At 50.5% G+C, this 24,778-nt stretch overlaps 1 protein-coding gene across 1 annotated transcript in view; it reads left to right on the top strand.

Moving 5' to 3' along the window:
* Positions 1-6,477: 6,477 nt before the first annotated feature.
* Positions 6,478-24,778, top strand: part of stom (stomatin) — a 56,470-nt gene continuing 38,169 nt past the window's right edge. The window contains exons 1-3 of the mRNA XM_038781471.1: positions 6,478-6,675; positions 20,822-20,957; positions 21,762-21,777. Of these exons, the coding sequence (XP_038637399.1) occupies positions 6,549-6,675; positions 20,822-20,957; positions 21,762-21,777 (279 nt within the window). The 5' untranslated portion in view covers positions 6,478-6,548. The remainder of the gene's footprint in view (positions 6,676-20,821; positions 20,958-21,761; positions 21,778-24,778) is intronic.

Raw genomic sequence — 24,778 nt, 5'->3', positions numbered from 1 at the left:
CATTCATACTAAATATGAAAACTCAATTAAAAAAAACATTTTCAGAGTTCTCCTGTTGTCCTGCCCAAGGTTTGTCCTTTAACCGACACTATTAAATAAAGAGATTAGCTGCTCGTTATCATGTTGCTGTTGGTGGGAGCTTGCTGTGCAGAATTGGCTCCATGTATCCTACAATGGATTGGATTGGATTTGTTTATTGTCACGTGTACCAAGGTACAGTGAAAAGTGTTTTTCTGCAAGCAGCTCAAACAAATCATTTAGTACATGAAAGGAAACTAAAATAAAAAGAAAATACATAAAAGGGCAATGCATGGTCCATAATGTAAATATATAGACACCGGCATCGGGTGAAGCATACAGGAGTGTAGTATTAATCAGGTCAGTCCATAAGAGGGTCATTTAGGAGTTTGGTAACAGTGGGGTGGAAGCTGTTTTTGAGTCTGTTCGTGCGTGTTCGCAGACTTTTGTATCTCCTGCCCGATGGAAGAAGTTGGAAGAGTGAGTAAGCCGAGTGGGAGGGGTCGTTGATTATACCGCCCGCTTTCCCTAGGCAGCGGGAGGTGTAGATAGATTCAATGAGTGGGAGGCAGGTTCGTCTGATGGATTGGGCTGTGTTCACGACTCTCTGAAGTTTCTTGTGGTCTTGGGCCGAGCAGTTGTCATACCAGGCTGTGATGCAGCCAGATAGGATAGTTGCAACAGCAACTACACTTCAAAAATATTCAATGGGCTGTGAAACACTTTGGGGTGACCTGAAATTGTGAAATGTGCTATGTAAATGCAACTCTTTCTTTCTTTAGCGCCTCTCTTGAAACAATGAATAAGACCTGTTAATATTGCCAATAATATTTGCTGGCTCGACAGTACTCTGACTCCATAATTGGAATACCAGAGTACCAAGAAGTGCGAGAGGCGATGCACAGTACCTTCTGCCATCTCCATGAATAAGTTATTCATATCGAAGGTCTAATGAATACTGGGATTTGTATAAAGCCCGTTTTAGAAATACTGTATTCGACAGTACTTATTTTATTAGCTGATTTTCTTTCCTTTCGCTGTCCCTGTTATCACTGGGCTCTACAATATTCAAATAAGAAATTAACAATGCCAATCAATGAACAACAAAATCATATTACTGATTTCAAGATACCAATCTTTGTGGAATACACGAAAGAGTTTGCAGTGCTAGCAGACTGGTCGATTTTTAAAGCATTCAGCAGAAAATTACTCATCAGATGTACAGTTTAATGTGATTTGCGTAACAGATGGGAGCAGTAAATCAGAAAAATGTAATTCAATCCAGAGGTTTTATGATATTATAATCCATATGGGCAATGATTGACGGGTAATGATTGACAGGGCAGCACGGTAGCATTGTGGATAGCACAATCGCTTCACAGCTCCAGGTCCCAGGTTCGATTCCGGCTTGGGTCACTGTCTGTGCGGAGTCTGCACATCCTCCCCGTGTGTGCGTGGGTTTCCTCCGGGTGCTCCGGTTTCCTCCCACAGTCCAAAGATGTGCAGGTTAGGTGGATTGGACATGATAAATTACCCTTAGTGTCCAAAATTGCCCTTAGTGTTGGGTGGGGTTACTGGGTTATGGGGATAGGGTGGAGGTGTTAACCTTGGGTAGGGTGCTCTTTCCAGGAGCCGGTGCAGACTCGACGGGCCGAATGGCCTCCTTCTGCACTGTAAATTCTATGATCTATGATCTTTATGAGCACCAACAGAAGCAGAAGTGAATATTTCAGGTACACCCCTTCTTCAGAAAGTTCCACGCTCATTGTATCAACCTGTCTTCTCTTGCTCTGAATTATGGCTGACCTGCTGGGTAATTGTAGTACTTTGCAATGCTTCAACATTTGCAGTTTATTTTCTTTTTTTATTCCTACAAGACTGAATAACTCCCTTAAATTCACTCAACTATCAATGATTAAATAAAGAACTTTACTGTGAAAATGAGTAAAATGTAACGCCTTGGACTCCACAGTCAATATCTATGTGAAGAAAGAAACATGGGTTTTTTTGTTCATTCATTTGCAGGACGTGGGCATCACTGTCTGAGCCAGCATTTATATCCCATGTCTAATTGCCCTTGAGAAGGTGGTTGTAAGCTGTTTCCTTGAACCCCTGCAGTCCATATCGCTGTTAGGGAGGGAGTTCCAGGATTTTGACCCAGCAACAGTGAAGGAACGGCGATATATTTCCAAGTCAGGTAACAATAAACAAATTCAACCCAAATCCACTGCATAACTTGGAGAAGAACATCCAGTTGGTCATGTTCCCATGCACCTGCTGATCTTGTTCTTCTAGGTGGCAGAGGTTGTGGTTTGGAAGGTGACGTCAAAGGAACCTGGGTGAGTTGCTGCAGGGCATTTTGTAAATGGCACACACTTCTGCCACTATGCACAGTGGAGGAGTGAGTGAATGTTCAAGGTGGTGGATGGGGTGCCAATCAAGCGGCCTGGCTAGTCCTGGGTGGTATCAAGCTTCTTCTTGGAGCTGCGCTCGTCCAGGCAAGAGGAGCGTATTCCTGACTTGTCCCTTGTGGATGGCTTCAGGGAGGCTGGGAAATTCTGCAGAATTTCCCAGCCTCTGACCTGCTCTTGTAGCTATTGTGTTAATATAGAACATAGAACACTACAGCGCAGTACGGGCCCTTCGGCCCTCGATGTTGCGCCGACCTGTGAAACCGTCTGAAGCCTATCTGACCTACACTATTCCATTTTCATCCATATGTCTATCCAGTGACCACTTAAATGCCCTTAAAGTTGGCGAGTCTACTACTATTGCAGGCAGGGCGTTCCACACCCCTACTACTCTCTGAGTAAAGAAACTGCCTCTGACATCTGTCCTATATCTCTCACCCCTCAATTTAAAGCTATGTCCCCTTGTGTTGGTCATCACCATCCGAGGAAAAAGACTCTCACTGTCCACCCTATCTAACCCTCTGACTATCTTATATGTCTCTATTAAGTCACCTCTCAGCCTTCTCCTCTCTAACGAAAACAACCTCAATTCCCTGAGCCTTTCCTCGTAAGACCTTCCCTCCATACCAGGCAACATCCTAGTAAATCTCCTCTGAACCCTTTCCAAAGCTTCCACATCCTTCCTATAATGTGGTGACCAGAACTGCACGCAGTACTCCAGGTGTGGCCGCACCAGAGTTATGTACAGCTGCAGCATGACCTTGTGGTTCCGAAACTCAATCCCCCTGCTTATAAACGCTAGCACACCATATGCCTTCTTAACAGCCCTATTAACCTGGGTGGCAACTTTCAGGGATTTATGTACCTGGATGCCGAGATCTCTCTGTTCATCTACACTACCAAGAATCTTGCCATTAGCCCAGTACTCTGCATTCCTGTTACTCCTTCCAAAGTGAACCACCTCACACTTTTCCGCATTAAACTCCATCTGCCACCTCTCAGCCCAGCTCTGCAGCTTATCTATGTCCCTCTGTATCCTATAACATCCTTCAGCACTATCCACAACTCCACCGACCTTTGTGTCATCTGCAAATTTACTAACCCATCCTTCTACACCCTCTTCCAGGTCATTTATAAAAATGACAAACAGCAGTGGCCCCAAAACAGATCCATCCGAGGAAAAAGACTCTCACTGTCCACCCTATCTAACCCTCTGACTATCTTATATGTCTCTATTAAGTCACCTCTCAGCCTTCTCCTCTCTAACGAAAACAACCTCAGTAACTGAACTCCAGGATGAACATTTTCCATCAACCACCACCCTCTGTCTTCTTTCAGCTAGCCAATTACTGATCCAAACCGCTAAATCACCTTCAATTCCATACTTCCTTATTTTCTGCAATAGCCTACCGTGGGGAACCTTATCAAACGCCTTACTGAAATCCATATACACCACATCAACAGCTTTACCCTGATCCACCTGTTTGGTCACCTTCTCAAAAAACTCAATAAGGTTTGTGAGACATGACCTACCCTTCACAAAACCGTGTTGAGTATCGCTAATCAACTTGTTCTTTTCAAGATGATTATAAACCCTATCTCTTATAACCTTTTCCAACATTTTACCCACAACCGAAGTAAGGCTCACAGGTCTATAATTACCAGGGTTGTCTCTACTCCCCTTCTTGAACAATGGGACAACATTTGCTATCCTCCAGTCTTCCGGCACTATTCCTGTCGACAAAGACGACATAAAGATCAAGGACAAAGGCTCTGCAATCTCCTCCCTGGCTTCCCAGAGAATCCTAGGATAAATCCCATCTGGCCCAGGGGACTTATCTATTTTGACGTTTTCTAAAATTGCTAACACCTCCTCCTTTTGAACCTCAATTCCATCTAGCCTGGTCGACTGAACCTGAGTGTTCTCCTCGACAACATTGTCTTTCTCCAGTGTAAACACTGACGAAAAATATCCATTTAATGCTTCCCCTATCTCCTCTGATTCCACACACAACTTTCCACTACTATCCTTGATTGGCCCTAATCTTACTCGAGTCATTCTTTTGTTCCTGATATACCTATAGAAAGCCTTAGGGTTTTCCTTGATCCTATCCGCCAACGACTTTTCGTGTCCTCTCCTCGCTCTTCTTAACTCTCCCTTTAGGTCCTTCCTGGCTAACTTGTAACTCTCAAGTGCCCTAACTGAGCCTTCATGTCTCATCCTAACATAAGCCTTCTTCTTCCTCTTGACAAGTGCTTTAACTTCCTTAGTAAACCACGGCTCCCTTGCTCGACAACTTCCTCCCTGCCTGACAGGTACATACTTATCAAGGACACGCAGTAGCTGTTCCTTGAAAAAGCTCCACATTTCGATTGTACCCATCCCCTGCAGTTTCCTTCCTCATCCAGTTCCGCTTCTGGTCAATGGTAACCCCCAGGATGTTGATAGTGGGGGAATTCAGTGATGATAACGCCATAGAATGTCAAGGGGAGATAGTTGGATACTCTCTTGTTGGAGATGGTCATTGCCTGGCACTTAGGTGGCACAAATGTAACTTGCCACTTACAGACCAAGCCTAGATATTTTCCAGGTTTTGCTGAAAATGGGCACGGACTGATTCCGTATCTGAGGATCCGTAATCACCTTGTTCTGACATATTGACAGAAGTTTACCTCTGGTCTGCTAAATATATATCCAATACTTTCTGTTGGTAAATATAGATTTTTTAAAATTAGAGCAAAAATACCAACCGGTTGATCAAGTTTGTCTTACTCTGCCTTACTCGAGTCCCCATCATACCATCAATTTAGTGTCAACTATCGCTCAGTTGGTAGCACTGTCACCTCTGATCCCCTAACACACCAGTGCAGTGCTGAGGGAGTGCTGCACTGTTGGCGGTGCCGTCTTTTAAACGAGATGTTAAACCAAGGCCCTACCTGCCTTCTTGGGTGAATGTAAAAGATCCCACAGTTCGGAAGGAAATCTGGGGAGTTATCCCAATGTCCCGACGACTATTCGCCCCTCGACCCACATCACAAAAGCAGATGATCTCGTCCCACATTGCGGTTTCTGGAGAGTTTGCCATGTGCACAAGTCAAATAATAATCTTTATTGTCACAAGTAGGCTTACATTAACACTGCAGTGAAGTTACTGTGAAAAGCCCCTAGTCGCCACATACCAGCGCCTGTTCGGGTACACAGAGGGATAATTCTGAATGTCCAAATTACCTAATAGCATGTCCTTTGGGACTTGTGGGAGGAAACCGGAGCATCCGGAGGAAACCCACGCAGGCACGGAGAGAATGTGCAGACTCCGTAGAGTGACCCAAGCCGGGAATGGCACTGTGAAGCCATAGTGCTAACCACTTAGCCACCGTGATGCCCACAGCAATCTATCGGTTGATAGAGGCTGCTACACAAATGCAAGTCTTTATTCTTTCCATCACTGGCCGGGGAACAGAAAGAAACATAATTAGTACACATTTGATTAGCGGGCTACTCTTGCCTTTTGCAGTTTCCTCCCCCAATTCCCGAAAGACGTGGGGTGGGATTCTCTGCCGGCGGGATTCTCCGTTTTGCCTGGGGGTTTCGTGACGGTATGGAGCTGCTCCACAATGGGAAACCCCATTGGCCGGCCGGCGTAAAGGAGAATCCCGCTGGCGGGTCGGGGCAGAAATGTGGCACGGTAGGGCGGAAAACCCCACCCCTGCTGTTAGGTAATTTGGACATTCCGAATTCTCTAAGTGTCCCGGAGTGTGGCAACTCGGGGCTTTTCACAGTAACTTCATTGCAATGTAAGCCTACTTGTGACAATAAAGATTATTATTATTATGTGTTGAGCAAGTGCTCTGCCCTATTCAAAAAATAAATTAGATGAAGCACTTTTTAATTTGCACTACAGGTAGGTAGAGGCAACTGTAAATTAGCCATCAAGTGGATGTTTGCGGGAGAACGGTGGTGTGAGTAATGGGGGTGGAATATTGCAAAATGCCCAATGATGGGCGGGGCGAGGGTGAGTGCGAGGGGCCGAGCGGCCACCAGGGGCGGACGGGGTTAGCCCGGCCCCGGAGGGGAGGGTCGAGCCCGGCTGAGCGGTGACGCGCTGGGCTGGGCTGCAGATGTCCCTGGCGGAGACACCAGGCAGCCCGAGTCTCGCTCCCGCACTCGGCTCCAACAGGGTGATCCCAGCGGCAATGGAAGCGGATCCGGCCGATCAGCTCAAAGTGCGGCGCATCGATGGCAAAGGTGGGAGGGAGAGAGAGAGAGAGAGAGAGAAAGAGAGAAGGGAGAGAAAGAGGGAAAGAGGGAAAGATTGTAACGTTGTGTGTGTGTGGATGTGTCTGAGCTCTAACAGGGGGAGGTTTTTAATCAAAGCTTTTCCTTCTCTCGATGAATAAATACTGAGCAGGGCTGGAGAGAGGGAAGGGGAAAGGGGGCAGAGGGAGGGAAGGGGAAAGCAGAGGGAGGGGAAGGAGAGGGGAGGGGGCGCCGCCCTCCTGTGATTTATTTCTCCGCAGTCGAGGCGGAGAATGGGTCTGACCGTGTTGTCGATGCAGCAGCTCCCCCCCCCCCCCGCCATCTGCAACCCCCCCCCATCTGCAACCGCCCCCCCCCCATCTGCAACCCCCCCCCCATCTGCAACCCCCCCCCATCTGCAACCCCCCCCCCATCTGCAACCCCCCCCCATCTGCAACCCCCCCCATCTGCAACCCCCCCCCATCTGCAACCCCCCCCATCTGCAACCCCCCCCCATCTGCAACCCCCCCCCATCTGCAACCCCCCCCCATCTGCAACCCCCCCCCATCTGCAACCCCCCCATCTGCAACCCCCCTCATCTGCAACCCCCCCTCCCCCATCTGCAACCCCCCCCATCTGCAACCCCCCCCATCTGCAACCCCCCCCATCTGCAACCCCCCTCCCATCTGCAACCCCCCCCCATCTGCAACCCCCCCTCCCATCTGCAACCTGCAACCCCCAGACTGCGACCCCCCCAGACTGCGACCCCCCCAGACTGCGACCCCCCCAGACTGCGACCCCCCCCAGACTGCGACCCCCCCAGACTGCGACCCCCCCAGACTGCGACCCCCCCCGACTGCGACCCCCCCGACTGCGACCCCCCCCGACAGCGACCCCCCCCGACAGCGACCCCCCCCGACAGCGACCCCCCCGACTGTGACCCCCCCGACTGTGACCCCCCCGACTGTGACCCCCCCGACTGTGACCCCCCCGACTGTGACCCCCCCGACTGTGACCCCCCCGACTGTGACCCCCCCGACTGTGACCCCCCCGACTGTGACCCCCCCGACTGTGACCCCCCCGACTGTGACCCCCCCCGACTGTGACCCCCCCCGACTGTGACCCCCCCCGACTGTGACCCCCCCGACTGTGACCCCCCCCGACTGCGACCCCCCCCCGACTGCGACCCCCCCCGACTGCGACCCCCCCCGCCTGCGACCCCCCCCCGACTGCGACCCCCCCCCGACTGCGACCCCCCCCGACTGCGACCCCCCCCGACTGCGACCCCCCCGACTGCGACCCCCCCCGACTGCGACCCCCCCCGACTGCGACCCCCCCCGACTGCGACCCCCCCCGACTGCGACCCCCCCCCGACTGCGACCCCCCCCAGACTGCGACCCCCCCAGACTGCGACCCCCCCAGACTGCGACCCCCCCAGACTGCGACCCCCCCAGACTGCGACCCCCCCAGACTGCGACCCCCCCAGACTGCGACCCCCCCAGACTGCGACCCCCCCCAGACTGCGACCCCCCCAGACTGCGACCCCCCCACAGACTGCGACCCCCCAGACTGCGACCCCCCCAGACTGCGACCCCCCCAGACTGCGACCCCCCTCCCCCCAGACACTGTGATCCCCCTCCCCCAGACACTGTGATCCCCCTCCCCCCAGACACTGTGATCCCCCTCCCCCCAGACACTGTGATCCCCCTCCCCCCAGACACTGTGATTCCCCCCTCCCCCAGACACTGTGATCCCCCTCCCCCAGACACTGTGATCCCCCTCCCCCCAGACACTGATCCCCCTCCCCCCAGACACTGTGATCCCCCCCCCCCCAGACACTGTGATCCCCCCTCCCCCCAGACACTGTGATCCCCCTCCCCCCAGACACTGTGATCCCCCTCCCCCCAGACACTGTGATCCCCCTCCCCCCAGACACTGTGATCCCCCTCCCCCCAGACACTGTGATCCCCCTCCCCCCAGACACTGTGATCCCCCTCCCCCCAGACACTGTGATCCCCCTCCCCCCAGACACTGTGATCCCCCCTCCCCCCAGACACTGTGATCCCCCTCCCCCCAGACACTGTGATCCCCCTCCCCCCAGACACTGTGATCCCCCTCCCCCCAGACACTGTGATCCCCCCCCCCCCAGACACTGTGATCCCCCTCCCCCCAGACACTGTGATCCCCCTCCCCCCAGACACTGTGATCCCCCTCCCCCAGACACTGTGATCCCCCTCCCCCCAGACACTGTGATCCCCCTCCCCCCAGACACTGTGACCCCACTCCCCCCAGACACTGTGATTCCCCGCTCCCCCCAGACATTGTGATCCCCCCTCCCCCCAGACACTGTGATTCCCCCCTCCCCCAGACACTGTGATCCCCCTCCCCCAGACACTGTGATCCCCCTCCCCCCAGACACTGTGATTTCCCCCCTCCCCCAGACACTGTGATTTCCCCCCTCCCCCAGACACTGTGATTTCCCCCCTCCCCCCAGACACTGTGATTCCCCCCTCCCCCCAGACACTGTGATTTCCCCATTCCCCCAGACACTGTGATTCCCCCCTCCCCTCAGACACTGTGATCCCCCTCCCCCCAGTGACTGTAATCCCCCCTCCCCAGAAATGGTGACCCCCTTCACCCCCTCTTCCGGACTCTGGTTCCCTTCACACACGCACCTCCTCCCCTGCCCAGAGACCACTGCTGCCTTGTCTCTCTGTAAACTGATTTTCTTTGCTCTCTACTCCCTCACCATTCGAGGAGTCACTTGCATTCCAAGCGGTGTCCAGCTGATGCGATCTTACACCAGTTATCAAGATCACTCTCTCCCCTCTCTCACCCCCCCCCCCCCTCCCCCCTGCGACGGACATCAAAACACCCATTTCCCTGGCTCCCTTCCCCTTTCAAGTTTGTCTCGCAAGAAATGCCGAAGGAAGAGGGGGAGGGGGAACCTAAACCTCGAAAGGGTTGACGTCTTTTAAAAGAAAATATGTGTGTATGGTTTGGGGGGGGGGGGGGGGGACGGACGATAATTAGCTTCCTGAAATTCTGTGAACCCAAAGCTTGAACTGGGTAGAGATACCCCAGGAAGGAAATCTAATATCATGATGATTCCCTTTTTTGTCAGATGCAATAATGTAAACAGTGATCCCAGCAGAGCTGTGAGCGAGATAGGATCCACATTTGTTTACAGTGTGAGGAATCTTTGTGAAAACATCTGAAAAATGAGAGGCTTGTCTGGAGGTGTCCTTTTTTAGGTGGGGAGTGTGAGCCCATTGCAGTAAATGTCACCGAGTAGTTGGCACTGCAATGTTAGATAACTAATGTTTCACTTACTCAATTGACGTGCACAATTTTATTTTGCATTTATAATTCACTTGCCTTCTTCTTGCCTGTAATATTTGTCGTAGAGTGCACACTACAGGGCCATGAGTTGATTTCTTTCTCCCGATTATTCTGTGGCTGAGAAGGGTGTAATCTAGGTCCAGCCCTCTGGAATTGCTTCAAACCGGCGTTAATATGCCAGATTTCCTATTTACGGACAAGCTTCCTGTTGCTTCCTCTTGGGAAATCGAGTTAGTGGCCACAGGCTTGGAGTGGCCCCCAAGCCTGCTCTGTCTTTCAACGCGATCAGCAGCCTCCACACTTTCCTGCTCAATCCCCACGCCGCTCGATTCCCTCTCGGGCAGCTAATTCCAAAGAGTCACAACCCTTTGCATGAAGGAGCCTTTCCTCATCTCAGTCTTAAATGATCAGCACCTTATCCTGAGTCGCCGCTTCCCATGATCTAGATTCCCCAGCCAGGGGGAAAACAACCTCTCTGTGTCAATCTACCCCATCGAATCAAACCTACACCCCCACATTTTCAGCGACTTTGTCAGATGGGTTATTTTCACTTAATTCCGAAGGTGGAACAACATTATATAGTGTAGGTCACAAAAGTGTTCCGGTGTGTAAGGCCCACTGTTTGCACCGGCTCTCCAATTGAGTATTATGACTTCCTGCCATTCGTCTGCCTTTCCCTGTACACCTACATATTGCGTTCTATTCAAATAATCATCTAATGCCTCGATTGAACCTGCCTCCTCCACACTTCCAGGTAGATCCAAACTGCTCGCTGCGGGAAAAGGCTTTTTCTTTACCAAATTCTTTTCTTAAATCCAGGCCCTCTCTTTCTTTTTTTTAATATAAATTTAGAGTACCCAATTCAGGGCAGCACGGTGGCCTAGTGGTTAGCACAACCGCCTCACGGCGCTGAGGTCCCAGGTTCGATCCCGGCTCTGGGTCACTGTCCGTGTGGAGTTTGCATATTCTCCCCGTGTCTGCGTGGGTTTCGCCCCCACAACCCAAAAATGTGCAGAGTAGGTGGATTGGCCACGCTAAATTGCCCCTTAATTGGAAAAAATAATTGGGTAATCTAAATTTATAAAAAAAAAAGAGTACCCAATTCATTTTTTCCAATTAAGGGGCAATTTAGCGTGGCCAATCCACCTAGCCTGCGGCCATCTCTTTCTTGATCCTTTTACGAGTGGGAACAATTTCTCCCCATCTTTTTTTAAATTACTTTTATTAAAGAGCTTTTATTATAAACACAATAATATTACCCAGTTAATACAAGTCACAATGCAAAAAGAACATGATAAACATTCAAGAATCGACACTAACTTAAACCCCCAACATTAAACCAAACCCCTTAACAACTAGCAGTGACTAACTCTTTAAAAGAAAATGATCAGCTGCCATCTTAGAACGCTTCTACCGACCCCCTGATGGTGAACTTGACCTTTTTCCAAATGCAAGAAAGACATGAGGTCACCCAACCAGGCCGAGGCACTGGGTGGAGCGGAAGAACTTGTCTCCGGGCTATTAACGAGGCAAAGGTGAGGACATCCACCTTCACCACCTGCGAGTCTGATACCCCAAAAATGACCACCAGTGGACATGGCCCAGATCAACATTAAGAATCCCTGACATGGTGCTCAAGAAAGAGACCCAGAAGCTCACCAACTTGGGACAAGACCTGAACATGTGCGTGTAGGTAGCCGGTCCTCGAGAGCAACGCTCACAGCTGTCCATCTTCTTTCTCTCTCTCTCTCTCTCGCTCTCTCTCTCTCTCTCTCTCGATCTGGCTGTAAATATCCGGGATGCACCCCCTCCCACCAAACCAGGCCAAGATTCTGTTTAACAGGGAGGAGGGTGGCGCAAAATATCTCAAATCTGAAAATATCTAACCAGATTGGAATTGGGAATTTTATTTTTTTCTGACAGCACCTTAAAGCTGGAAAACCTTCCCTCCACAAACAAGTCCCCAAATTTCTTCAAACCCTTCCCCTCCCAGGACCTAAACATCGAATCTAATCCCCCTGGCATAAAGAGATGATTACTGCAGATCCTTGGGGCCTTCAGTTTTTCCCCATTTACTCTGTGCAGCCCCCGCACGAACGCTATTGAATCTCGACTTGGCATTCTTCTCTTAGTCAATGGGAACAGTTCCAATCTTTCCAATCAGTTGTCATAACTGAAGTTCCTCATCCCAGGAACTGCACTTGTAACCTCTCCTGCACTCTCTCCAACATGTTCACAACCTTCCTATGGTGTGGCGCCCAGAACTGTACACAGTACTCCAGCTGACGTCTGATCAGTGTCTTGTATAAGTTGAGCAGAACCTCCTTCCTCCTGTATTCCATGCGCCTGTTAATAAAGTTCAGGATACTGTATACTTTATTAACTGCTCCCTCCACCCTGTCCTGCCACCTTCAATGATGTAAATGTTGTTTCCTTTATTTTTTTCATGAGACGTGGGCATTTGTTGCCCATCCCTAATTGCCCTTGAAGTGAGTAGGAATGGGGAAGGAAAGAGGAAATCACTGTTAAGATAAAGTGTCACCGTATTTATTGCATCGGTACAAATGTGCCACAGGAACTTGAGCCAATTTGCTTTAATCTGTGATCTGCTACTTGTTCATTTATCACTCACAGTACTGCCACCGCAAGTGGTGACCATAAGTACTTCAGACAAACAGGATGTCTAAAAGCTAGAACATACAAAAAGATAAAGGGGGCAATTCTCCCAAATGGAGCCCAAGTGTTCGGGGCGTCGCGTTTCACGACGCGTTTCACGAACCGGGCCCGGGTACGACCTATTCTGTCCCCCACAGGGGGCCAGCACAGCGCTGGAGCGGTTCATGCCGCTCCAGCCTCGCGCCGCAACAACCCGCGCATGCGCAGTTGGGCCACGCCAACCTGCGCATGCGCGAGGGACTTCTTAGGCGCGCCGGCCCTGACTCAACATGGCGTTGGTGTTCAGGGGCCGGCCGCGCAGGGAAGTAGGCCCGGGGGGGAGAGGCCGCCCCCCGAGCGTTTGCGTAGAGTTCCCGCCGACAGCGACCAGAGGTGAACGGCGCCGACGGGACTCCGTCGTATCCCCGCGGCCGCTCGGCCCATCCGGGCCGGGGAATCGGCGGCCCCGCCGATCCCTGCGGCTGGCGCCGATTCTCCGCACCTAGGAGAACCGCGCGCAGGGCTCGGAGAAACGCCCCCAAAATCTGTATAGGAAGTGTGGGGGTGTAAATATCTGGGTGGTGTTAAGATTTTACACACCCACCATTCAACCTCATTGACAACACAGAAATCCAGTCTTGGGGGGGAAAAAAACTTCAAGGAAATTTGGAATTTGTCTTATCCATTTTATTTTCTAGCTTTTCTGCACCCACCCTTTTCCGATGTATCTTGATTTTGAGCTGGCCTTGAGTGGTTGAATATTTTTCCATCACCTGTTAAACCACTCTCTCTAGAATGTTCATATAAAGTGACAAAGTTGCTGAAATGTTGGGAGCCTGAAAGTAGTTTGACCTACTAGGTTTTGACCACTTCCACCCAACTTCTTTCTCTCCCCACATGCTCAAAAAGATGCCCTTCAGCAGAGGCAGATCAGTGCTGCTTAACCAGCAGAGATTCTGGTCCTATCGTCACGGGTGGTCCGGACGAGGATCATGCTGGACGTGAGTGAAATGCCCCCCCCGGCGTGTTTCCACTTGTCAAGTTCAAAACTAGAGGCCATGAATGTAACATTGTCCCCAGCGAGACTGTAGGGAATTCAGATTAACGCTCGTTATTTGGAAAGTGAGAAGGTGGAAAGTGCTACAATTTGGAATGGTCGAGGAGAAGCCTGTGTATGTATTTACGGTGAACATCTGCATTAGGAGCAGGAGGCCCCTCAGCGGGGATAAGGCGGGAGAGTCGAGCTGAGGATAATCATGTCAGATCAGTCATAATCTCATTGAACGGTGGAGCACGCTCGATGGGCCGAATGGCCTACTTCTGTTCCTACGTCTCGTGGTCTATCGAGCCAGTATTGAGGGTTAACATGTTCAGATTGGTTTAAGCACTGAGATGGAAATGTGACATTAAAATCACTGCAGTTTGTGCAGATTTGTATGTTGCTGATACCTTGCACAGAATTATTACGTAATCGTTTAATTTACTGTACGTACACTTCTCTAGATTTGAAGTTTTTTTTTTTACCTCCTGAGTATGTACCTTGGGAATAAACAGTGGAAAGGCTTTTACAAAGAACAAAGAAAATTACAGCACAGGAACAGGCCCTTCGGCCCTCCCAACCTGCGCCGATCCAGATCCTTTATCTAAACCTGTCGCCTATTTTCCAAGGATCTACTTCCCTCTGTTCCCCGTCCGTTCATATATCTGTCCAGATGCATCTTAAATGATGCTATCGTGCCCGCCTCTACCACCTCCGCTGGCAAAGCGTTCCAGGCACCCACCACCCTCTGCGTAAAAAACTTTCCACGCACATCTCCCTTAAACTTTCCCCCTCTCACCTTGAAATCGTGACCCCCTTGTAATTGACACCCCCCACTCTTGGAAAAAGCTTGTTGCTATCCACCCTGTCCAGATCTCTCATAATTTTGTCGACCACAATCAGGTCCCCCCTCAACCTCCGTCTTTCCAACGAAAACAATCCTAATCTACTCAACCTTTCTTCATAGCTAAGTTTTAATTTTAGCCGGTTAAGGGTAAATGATTGATGTGCCTGGACATTGTTCAATAATAACAACCGTTTCTCGTGGCTAAATGTCAATGGAACTGAAGTCATCCTCTTCAGCTTCAGCGAGAGACCTCTGCTATACATCTCCTCAGTCTCGGCCTAGCGGGCACGAGCTTTTTTAAAAATAAATTTAGAGTACCCAATTCATTTTTTCAAAGGAGCAATTTAACATGGCCAATCCACTACCCTGCAGATCTTCGGTTTGTGGGGGCGAAACCCACGCAGACACGGGGAGAATGTGCCAGCTCCACACGGACAGTGCCCCAGAGCCGGGATCGAACCTGAGACCTCGTCGCGGTGAGGCAGCAGGGCTACCCCACTGCCCCACCGTGCTGCCCTTAGCGGGCACAAGCTTATTTAGTGCGTTGTTTGACCTCCATGTGATTCGGGACAAGGCACTTTTAATTCCTGGGCCCGTCCTGCCCTATGGAACCTCCTCCAACCCTAGCTCCCCAATTCCAGGCATTCACATTCCTCCTCCCTTTGCTCTACCAACGGCAGACATTCCTTCAGCTCTCCCGAGATCTTCTGTCCATGGACTCCTGACATCGCTTCCACTTTGTAGTCTCCATTCATGTTGGCAACCGTGGTGCGATGCATTCTTGGAGAGTTCCTCACATGACTTGCTCCATTAGTTGGCCAACATGTCCTTCCTGATGACGCAAAGCCTTCCTATTCCAATTGGAAAGCACCTCCCCTCACACTCCTCATTTTCAATATTTATCTATCTGGGAAAGACAAATGTTCAAAGAAAATAACAAAAACAACCACCTGTATTCATGTCCCGATGATTGCTCTCCAGGGTTGCACACATCAGTGTCCTGAAGATCGATCTTCAATTCCTGGTGACTCTGGGCCAATCCGAGAGGGTTAACACTCTGCTGTCCCTTCAGACGTCAAGTCCCTGTCTTTCCACAACTCCTTTCCTCAGCAATTTGCTCCTTTCTTTCTTCTAAAGATTCCTTAAAATCCCTTCCCTTTTGTGTATTTTCTTTTCTCTCTCTCCGAGCCACTCCAGTAACCAAAACCTCCATTGAAGCACTTGACATTCCGTCATGGCTCGGTCAGCTGTGCTGTTGCATCCTGAGTCCGAAGGTCAGAGGTTCAAGTCCCGCTCCAGGGACTTGACTACGATATCGAGGCGGACACTGCAGTGCAATACTGAAGGAACTGTTGGATCTGCCGTCTTTGAGGAAATCTGCCTCCATCAAGTGGGTGTACAGAATTCCATGGCATGTGTCCTGGCCTATATTTATCCAGTAACCAAAATCAGTAAAACCGATGATCTCATTTATCGAATTGCTGTTTTGTGGGACCTAGCTGCGTGCAACGGGAAGCACGGGAGCATAGTGGTTAGCACTGTTGCTTCACACCGCCAGGGTCCCAGGTTCGATTCCCGGCTTGGGTCACTGTCTGTGCAGAGTTTGCATGTTCTCCCCGTGTCTGCGTGGGTTTCCTCCGGGTGCTCCGGTTTCCTCCCACAAGTCCCGAAACACGTGCTGTTTGGTAATTTGGACATTCTGAATTCTCCCTCTGTGTACCCGAACAGGCGCCGGAATGTGGCGACTAGGGGCTTTTCACGGTAACTTCATTACAGTGTTAATGTAAGCCTACTTGCGACAATAAAGATCATTATATTATTATAAATTGGCTGCCACGCTTCTTATGTGACAACAACGACCGCATTTCAAAGGAATTGACTGCAAAGCACTTTGCACCCCTCGGTCATCAAAGGTGTTACGTAAATGCAAAGGCTTTTTTTGTGCCTCTGCCGTTTGTATTTCTATATGTACAATGAAGTGAAAGGGGTTTGAAGCTAAAATAACGGCAGTTTTCTTCTGTCAGGTTTCTGAGGTACTGACTTTAATTAAAGTCTCTGCAGTAGGTCTTAAAAAATGAGCACTGCCGGGTTAATTATCAAGTTGAATGTACAGGGGATTACTGTAACTAGTTTACATCATTAGATGATTGCAGCGGAGCAGTTTGTTGCAACGTGAGGCTCAGTACAAGAGTGGCGGGGAATCCTCGTCCTAATTGGTTGAGAGAAATGTCCAGCTGCACTTGTATTCTGGGGAGAGCATTTTGGGTTTTTTTTTGCCTGGCAGGGATAAGTTGAGACGATTGAGTAAATTTTCCAGATTGTCTCGGGGAGGGGGGCGGCCGAAACATCCCGCCCGATGAATTGAAATCGCATTGTTAACAAGTTTAGGTATGGGGCAGGCAGGCGGCGAGGTAGTAGTGATGTCACTATATCAGTGATCCCGTGGCCCAGATTAATGAAATGAAAAATGAAAATCGCTTATTGTCACGAGTAGGTTTCAAATTAAGTTACTGTGAAAAGCCCCTAGTCGCCACAATCCGGCGCCTGTTCGGGAAGGCTGTTACGGGAATCAAACCGTGCTGCTGGCCTGCCTTGGTCTGCTTTCAAAGCCAGCGATTTAGCCCAGTGCTAAACAGCCCCTTGCTGTGGGGACACAGGTTCAAATCCCACCACGGCAGCTGATGGAGCACAAATTCAATTAATGAAAACCTGGAGTTGAAAGCTAGTCGCAGTCACGGTGACCATTATCTTTAAAAAAAACAAACCACTTCACTAATGTCCTTTAGGGAAGGAAATCCGTTGTCCTTAGCTGGTCTGGCCTACATGTGTCTCCAGATCCACACAGCACTGCGCTTGACTCTTAACTTCCCTCCGTAATGGCCAAGCAAGCCAAATTCAAGGTTAACTAGGAATGGGCAACAAGATGCCCACATCCCATGGGAAATAAATGTTGCTCACTTCCTGTTTTTTCCTCCATAGTGTATTGGTACAAATATACCAAATACAGCAATTTTGTATAAAAATTAAGGTCTTTACTGTGTTTGCTCATGTTAAGAGTTGCAGAATGTGTCTCGGGGAATGGAGAATCTGCCTCCTTTAGTTACAAAGCCTTAATGTAACGCTAAAATAGAAAAAACAGAAAGTGCTGGAAATACGAAGGTCAGGCAGCATCTGTGAAGAGAGAGACAGAGTTAACGTTTCAGGTCAATGACCTTTCATCAACTTCAAAGGTCTGTTCTGACGAAAGGTTAACTCGGCTTCTCTCTCCACAGAAGCTGCCTAATCTGCTGAATATTTACAGCATTTCCTCTTAATTCTGATTTCCAGCATCTGCAGTATTTTGCTTTGTTGATCATTGTGAGAAGAAACTCACTGGGGCAGCCAATGGACTAAATTTCTATTGGGCATGTTGATCAAGACCCATTCGTAACTGCAGCACAGAGATTTTTTCCATTAAACTGTGAGCAACGGAATGTGAGTGCAATGGAAGAGGAGGAAAATGTTGAGTTTTGTTCATAAGGCCATAAGACATAGGAGCAGAATTAGGCCACTTGGCCCATCGAGTCTGCTCTGCCATTCAGTCATGGCTGATATTTTTCTCATCCACATTCTCCTGCCTTCTCCCCATAACTCCTGATCCCCATATTAATCAAGAACCTGTCTATCTCTGACTTAAAGACACTCGGTGATAAGACCTCCACAGCCTTTTGCGGCAAAGATTTCCACAGATTCATCACCCTCTGGCTGAAGAAATTCCTCCTCATCTGTTTTGAAGGATCTTGTCTTTACTCTGAGATTGTGTCCTCTATTTCTAGCTTTTCCTACAAGTGGAAACATCCTCTCCATATCCACTCTATCCTGGCCTCACAGTATCCTGTAAATTTTAATAAGATCTTCCTAAACTCCAACGAGTACAGACCCAGAGTCCTCAACCATTCCTCAAAGGACATTGAGGCTTGCTGTCTGGGGAGAGAGTTACCAAAGACGATATAAACCACAAAATAGACTAATTTAAAGAATTTATTTTTGATTAACGAACCGTGAATCTTTATTTTCATTTCATTGGTATTTGCGATTCACCCATGTAATTTTATTTGATTTCTCAAATTTATTACCCATGACTAATTGCCACTTTGGGAAGGTGGTGGTGAGCTGCCTTCAGCCATTGAAGTCCATATGGAAGGTATTCCCAGGGAGGATTTTGACCTGGCGAAAGAACAGCAATTATAGTTTAAAGTCAGGATGGTGTGTAGCTTGGGGAGGAACTTACCGGTGGCCACATTTTCACGTGGTTGTTAGCCATGTCCTTCTAGGTTGGAGAGGTTGCGGGTTTTGTCGGTGCTGCCTATGGAGCCTGAGTGAGGGTGCCACAGTGCATCTTGTCGATGTGGCCGATGGTGGAGAGGGTGAATGCTTAAGGCAGTGGATGGGGTACCGTTCAAGTGGGCTGCTTTGGCCTGGATGGTGTAGAGCTTCTTGAGAGTTGTTGGAGCTGCAGTCAATCCAGGCAAGTGGGGAGTATTCCAACACACTCCTGACATGTGCCTTGTAGATGGTGGACAGGCCTCGGGAAGTTGGGAGGTGAGTTACTAACTGTAGAATTCCCAGTCTCTGACCTGCTCTTGTAGCCACAGTAATGTTATTTATTTATTTACTTATTTTTATAAATTTAGAGTACCCAATTCATTTTTTCCAATTAGGGGGCAATTTAGCGTGGCCAATCCACCTACCCTGCACATCTTTGGGTTGTGGGGGCGAAGCCCACGCAAACGGGGAGAATGTGCAAACTCCACACGGACAGTGACCCAGAGCTGGGATCGAACCTGGGACCTTGGCGCCGTGAGGCAGCAGTGCTAACCACTGCACCACCGTGCTGCCGCCACAGTAATTTTATGGCTAGTCCAGTTCAGTTCCTGGTCAAAGGTAACCCCAGGGTGCTGATAGTGGGTAATGTCAAGGGGGAGATGGTTGGATGTTGGAGATGGTCATTCTCTGGCATTTTGTAGCAGAAATGTTACTTGCCACTCATCAGCTCAAGCTGATTGAATTCATAGAAATGAGGCCAATAGTTCCTGGCTCATCGGCTGCATACTGATCTAATTTGTGCTTAAAAATAATGCATCTGAGCAGCTTTTATACTTGCGAGTTCTCGTGTTAAATAAAAGTGAATAATTTATGAGGGATCGAACAGATGTCTGCATAACAAAAGTAAATAAGGGAGGTAGTTCCATTGTTGGACAGGAATGTTTTTTCATTAAATACCTTTGCATTGTGTTGTTGGTTTTAGGTACTGAAGGACCATATCAGGACAGCAAAGACAATTGGGTGTCGATAACGTAATCCCCAGTGTTGAAGCTTTGAAACACAAGCTGACCTACAAGAGTATTCCCATTTAACACCATTCACTGGAGTAACCAACCGTAGCCATCAAATGCAGACACTTAAACTGCGTGTACGCAGCAGTTTTTTTTCATGAATGAGCCATAAGCATCAAAATTCTGACCACTTATTAGCGGGTGTTATCTTACTCCCTTCCTTTCTCGGAAACACTGTCGAGGGTCATCACGTGGACGACGGCAGAGGGAAATGCTGGGTGTGCTCACAAAGAGCGGTGGCAGATTTGCTGGATGAGGCGGCACGGTAGCACAGTGGTTAGCACTGTTGCTTCACCGCGCCAGGGTCCCGGGTTCGATTTCCGGCTCGGGTTACTGTCTGCGGAGTCTGCATGTTCCCCCCCTGTATCTGTGTGGGTTTCCTCCCGGGTGCTCCGGTTTCCTCCCATAAGTCCCAAAAGACGTGCTTGTTAGGTAAATTGGACATTCTGAATTCTGCCTCAGTGTGTCCGAGCAGGCATCGGAGTGTGGCGACTAGGGGCTTTTCACAGCAACTTCATTTGCAGTGTTAATGTAAGCGTACTTGTGACAATAAAAATTATTATTAATATGAATGGTCTTGTCTGCTTCAAACCTTTGTGGATCTAAGCTAGAAGAACATAGACCATACAGGATGTGATAGCTCTCTCATTTAGCCTCTGCCAAAAGAATGCAGATATATTATTGGTGTACTGATCACTGGGAATGTTCACATATATCTAAGCCGGGTGTTCCTTCCCCTAAAACAGTGACCAGAGAAGGGCTTTCATCTGGAATCCACGTTTTACCATAAGTTAGCATGTTTGTTTTACTAACTTATTATTTACTGGTGGACAGCTTAAAAATCAGTTGCTCCCTTTTAACAAAGCAACATTCAAATCTTCTTATTTTTCTTCACAGATCAGTCCAACGGGAGCCTCGGCTGTTGTGGCTGGATCTTGGTTATATTGTCCTATTTCTTCATGGTTATCACTTTCCCCCTGTCCATCTGGTTGTGCATAAAGGTAAGGACTGGATTGGATTTGTTCATTGTTAGGTGTACCAATGAAAGGTACAGTGAAAGGTATTGTTCTGCGTACAGTTCAGACATATCATTACGTACATGAAAAGAAAATACATAATAGGGCAAACATAAAATACACAATGTAAATACTTAGACACAGGCATCGGGTGAAGCATACAGGAGTGTAGTACTACTCAGTAGAGGAGATGCATGAAGAGATCAGATCAGTCCATAAGAAGGTCATTTGGGAGTCTGGTAGCAGCGGGGAAGAAGCTGTTTTTGCATCTGTTAATGCGTATTCCCAGACTTTTGTATCTCCTGCCTGATTGAAGAACAAAGGACAATTCAGCACAGGCACAGGGCGGCCCTCCAAACCTGTACCGGTCATGATGCCACCCTTGGCCAATACCCTCGGCACTTCCTGGTGCCGTATCCCTCTATATCCATCCTATCCACGTATTTGTCGAGATGCCTTTTGAACGCCGTTAATGTATCTGATTCCACAACCTCCCCTGGCAACGTGTTCCAGGCACTCGCCACTCTCTGAGTAAAAAAACCTGCCTCGTACATCTCCTCTAAACTTTGCCCATGAACCTTAAACCTATGCCACCTGGTGACTGACCCCTCCACCCCGGGAAGAATTCCTGCCCATCCACTCTATCCATGCCTCTCCTAATCCTCTCCACCTCTATCAGGTCATCCCTCAACCTCCATTGTTCTAATGAAAACAGTCCGAGTCTATTCATCCTCTCCACAGAGCTAACACCCTCCAGACCAGGCAACATCCTGGTTAAATTCCTCTGCACCCTCTCCAAAGCCTCCACATCCTTCTGGTAGTGCGGTGACCAGAATTGTGCGCAATATTCCAAGTGCGGCCTTGGAAGAGTGAATAAGCCGGGTGGGAGGTGTAGACAGAGTCAATGGATGGAAGGCGGGTTTGTGTGATGGACTAGGGTGTTCACGACTCTCTGAAGTTCCTTGCGGTCTTGGGCCGAGCGGTTGCCACGCCAGGCTGTGATGCAGCCCGATAGGATGCTTTTAATGGTGCATCTGTAAAAGTTGGTAAGAGTCAATGTGGACTTTCCTTAGTTTCCTGAGGAAGTGTAGGTGCTGTTGTGCTTTCTTGGTCAGAGTGTCGACGTGGGTGAACCAGGACAGATTGTTGGTGATGTGTACACCTAGGAATTTGAAGCTGTCAACCATCTTCACCTCAGCCCCGTTGATGCTGACAGGGGTGTGAACGGTACTTTGCTTCCTGAAGTCAATGACCAGCTGTTAGTTTTGCTGACATTGAGGGAGAAATTGTTGTTGTTACACCAATCCACTAGGTTCTCTATCTCCCTCCTGTATTCTGACTCATCGTTGTTCGAGATCTGACCCACTACGGTCGTGTCGTTAGCAAACCTGTAGATGGAGTTGGAACCAAATTTTGCCAAGCAGTCGTGTGTTTAGGGAGTATAGTGTATATACACACACACCGTATTATGGTAACGACACACGCACACCTTATAAAAGTAAGGCCCCACACACACATACTGCCTCTCTGTCTGTGTGTGTCTCTCTCTCTCCCTGTGTGTGTGTCTCTCTCTCTCCCTGTGTGTGTGTCTCTCTCTCTCCCTGTGTGTGTCTCTCTCTCTCCCTGTGTGTGTCTCTCTCTCTCTCCCTGTGTGTGTGTGTCTCTCTCTCTCCCTGTGTGTCTCTTTCTCTCTCCCTGTGTGTGTCTCTCTCTCCCTGTGTGTGTCTGTCTCTCTCTCCCTGTGTGTGTCTCTCTCTCTCCCTGTGTGTTTCTCTCTCTCTCACTGTGTCTCTCTCCCTCTCCCTGTGTCCCCCTCTCTCCCCTGTGTCCCCCTCTCTCCCCTGTGTCCCTCTCTCTCCCCCTGTGTCCCTCACTCTCCCCGTGTCCCTCACTCTCCCCGTGTCCCTCACTCTCCCCCTGTGTCCCTCACTCTCCCCCTGTGTCCCTCTCTCTCTCCCCCTGTGTCCCTCTCTCTCCCCCTGTGTCCCTCTCTCTCCCCCCCTGTGTCCCTCTCTCTCCCCCTGTGTCCCTCTCTCTCCCCCTGTGTCCCTCTCTCTCCCCCTGTGTCCCTCTCTCTCCCCCTGTGTCCCTCTCTCTCCCCCTGTGTCCCTCTCTCTCCCCCTGTGTCCCTCTCTCTCCCCCTGTGTCCCTCTCTCTCCCCCTGTGTCCCTCTCTCTCCCCCTGTGTCCCTCTCTCTCCCCCTGTGTCCCTCTCTCTCCCCCTGTGTCCCTCTCTCTCCCCCTGTGTCCCTCTCTCTCCCCCTGTGTCCCTCTCTCTCCCCCTGTGTCCCTCTCTCTCCCCCCGTGTGTCCCTCTCTCTCCCCCGTGTGTCTCTCTCTCCCCCCGTGTGTCTCTCTCTCCCCCCGTGTGTCTCTCTCTCCCCCCGTGTGTCTCTCTCTCCCCCCGTGTGTCTCTCTCTCCCCCCCGTGTCCCTCTCTCTCCCCCCCGTGTCCCTCTCTCTCCCCCCGTGTCCCTCTCTCTCCCCCCGTGTCCCTCTCTCTCCCCCCGTGTCCCTCTCTCTCCCCCCGTGTCCCCCTCTCTCCCCCCGTGTCCCCCTCTCTCCCCCCCGTGTCCCCCTCTCTCCCCCCCGTGTCCCCCTCTCTCCCCCCGTGTCCCCCTCTCTCCCCCCGTGTCCCCCTCTCTCCCCCCGTGTCCCCCTCTCTCCCCCCGTGTCCCCCTCTCTCCCCCCGTGTCCCCCTCTCTCCCCCCGTGTCCCCCTCTCTCCCCCCGTGTCCCCCTCTCTCCCCCCGTGTCCCCCTCTCTCCCCCCCGTGTCCCCCTCTCTCCCCCCGTGTCCCCCTCTCTCCCCCGTGTCCCCCTCTCTCCCCCCGTGTCCCTCTCTCTCCCCCCGTGTCCCTCTCTCTCCCCCGTGTCCCTCTCTCTCCCCCGTGTCCCTCTCTCTCCCCCCGTGTCCCTCTCTCTCCCCCTGTGTCCCTCTCTCTCCCCCTGTGTCCCTCTCTCTCCCCCTGTGTCCCTCTCTCTCCCCCTGTGTCCCTCTCTCTCCCCCTGTGTCCCTCTCTCTCCCCCTGTGTCCCTCTCTCTCCCCCTGTGTCCCTCTCTCTCCCCCTGTGTCCCTCTCTCTCCCCCTGTGTCCCTCTCTCTCCCCCTGTGTCCCTCTCTCTCCCCCTGTGTCCCTCTCTCTCCCCCTGTGTCCCTCTCTCTCCCCCTGTGTCCCTCTCTCTCCCCCTGTGTCCCTCTCTCTCCCCCTGTGTCCCTCTCTCTCCCCCTGTGTCCCTCTCTCTCCCCCTGTGTCCCTCTCTCTCCCCCTGTGTCCCTCTCTCTCCCCCTGTGTCCCTCTCTCTCCCCCTGTGTCCCTCTCTCTCCCCCTGTGTCCCTCTCTCTCCCCCTGTGTCCCTCTCTCTCCCCCTGTGTCCCTCTCTCTCCCCCTGTGTCTCTCTCTCTCCCCCTCTGTGTGTCTCTCTCTCCCCCTCTGTGTGTCTCTCTCTCCCCCTCTGTGTGTCTCTCTCTCCCCCTCTGTGTGTCTCTCTCTCCCCCTCTGTGTGTGTGTGTCTCTCTCCCCCTCTGTGTGTGTGTCTGTCTCTCTCCCCCTCTGTGTGTGTGTCTCTCTCTCCCCCTCTGTGTGTGTGTCTCTCTCTCCCCCTCTGTGTGTGTGTCTCTCTCTCCCCCTCTGTGTGTGTGTCTCTCTCTCCCCCTCTGTGTGTGTGTGTGTGTGTGTCTCTCTCCCCCTCTGTGTGTGTGTGTGTGTGTCTCTCTCTCCCCCTCTGTGTGTGTGTGTGTGTGTGTGTCTCTCTCTCCCCCTCTGTGTGTGTGTGTGTGTGTGTCTCTCTCTCCCCCTCTGTGAGTGTGTGTCTCTCTCTCCCCCTCTGTGTGTGTGTGTGT

Source organism: Scyliorhinus canicula, chromosome 21 (assembly GCF_902713615.1).
Source record: "Scyliorhinus canicula chromosome 21, sScyCan1.1, whole genome shotgun sequence".
In the NCBI taxonomy this organism is placed as follows: domain Eukaryota; kingdom Metazoa; phylum Chordata; class Chondrichthyes; order Carcharhiniformes; family Scyliorhinidae; genus Scyliorhinus; species Scyliorhinus canicula.
Note: the sequence above shows the minus strand (reverse complement) of the source record. Positions and strands in the feature narration are given on the sequence as shown.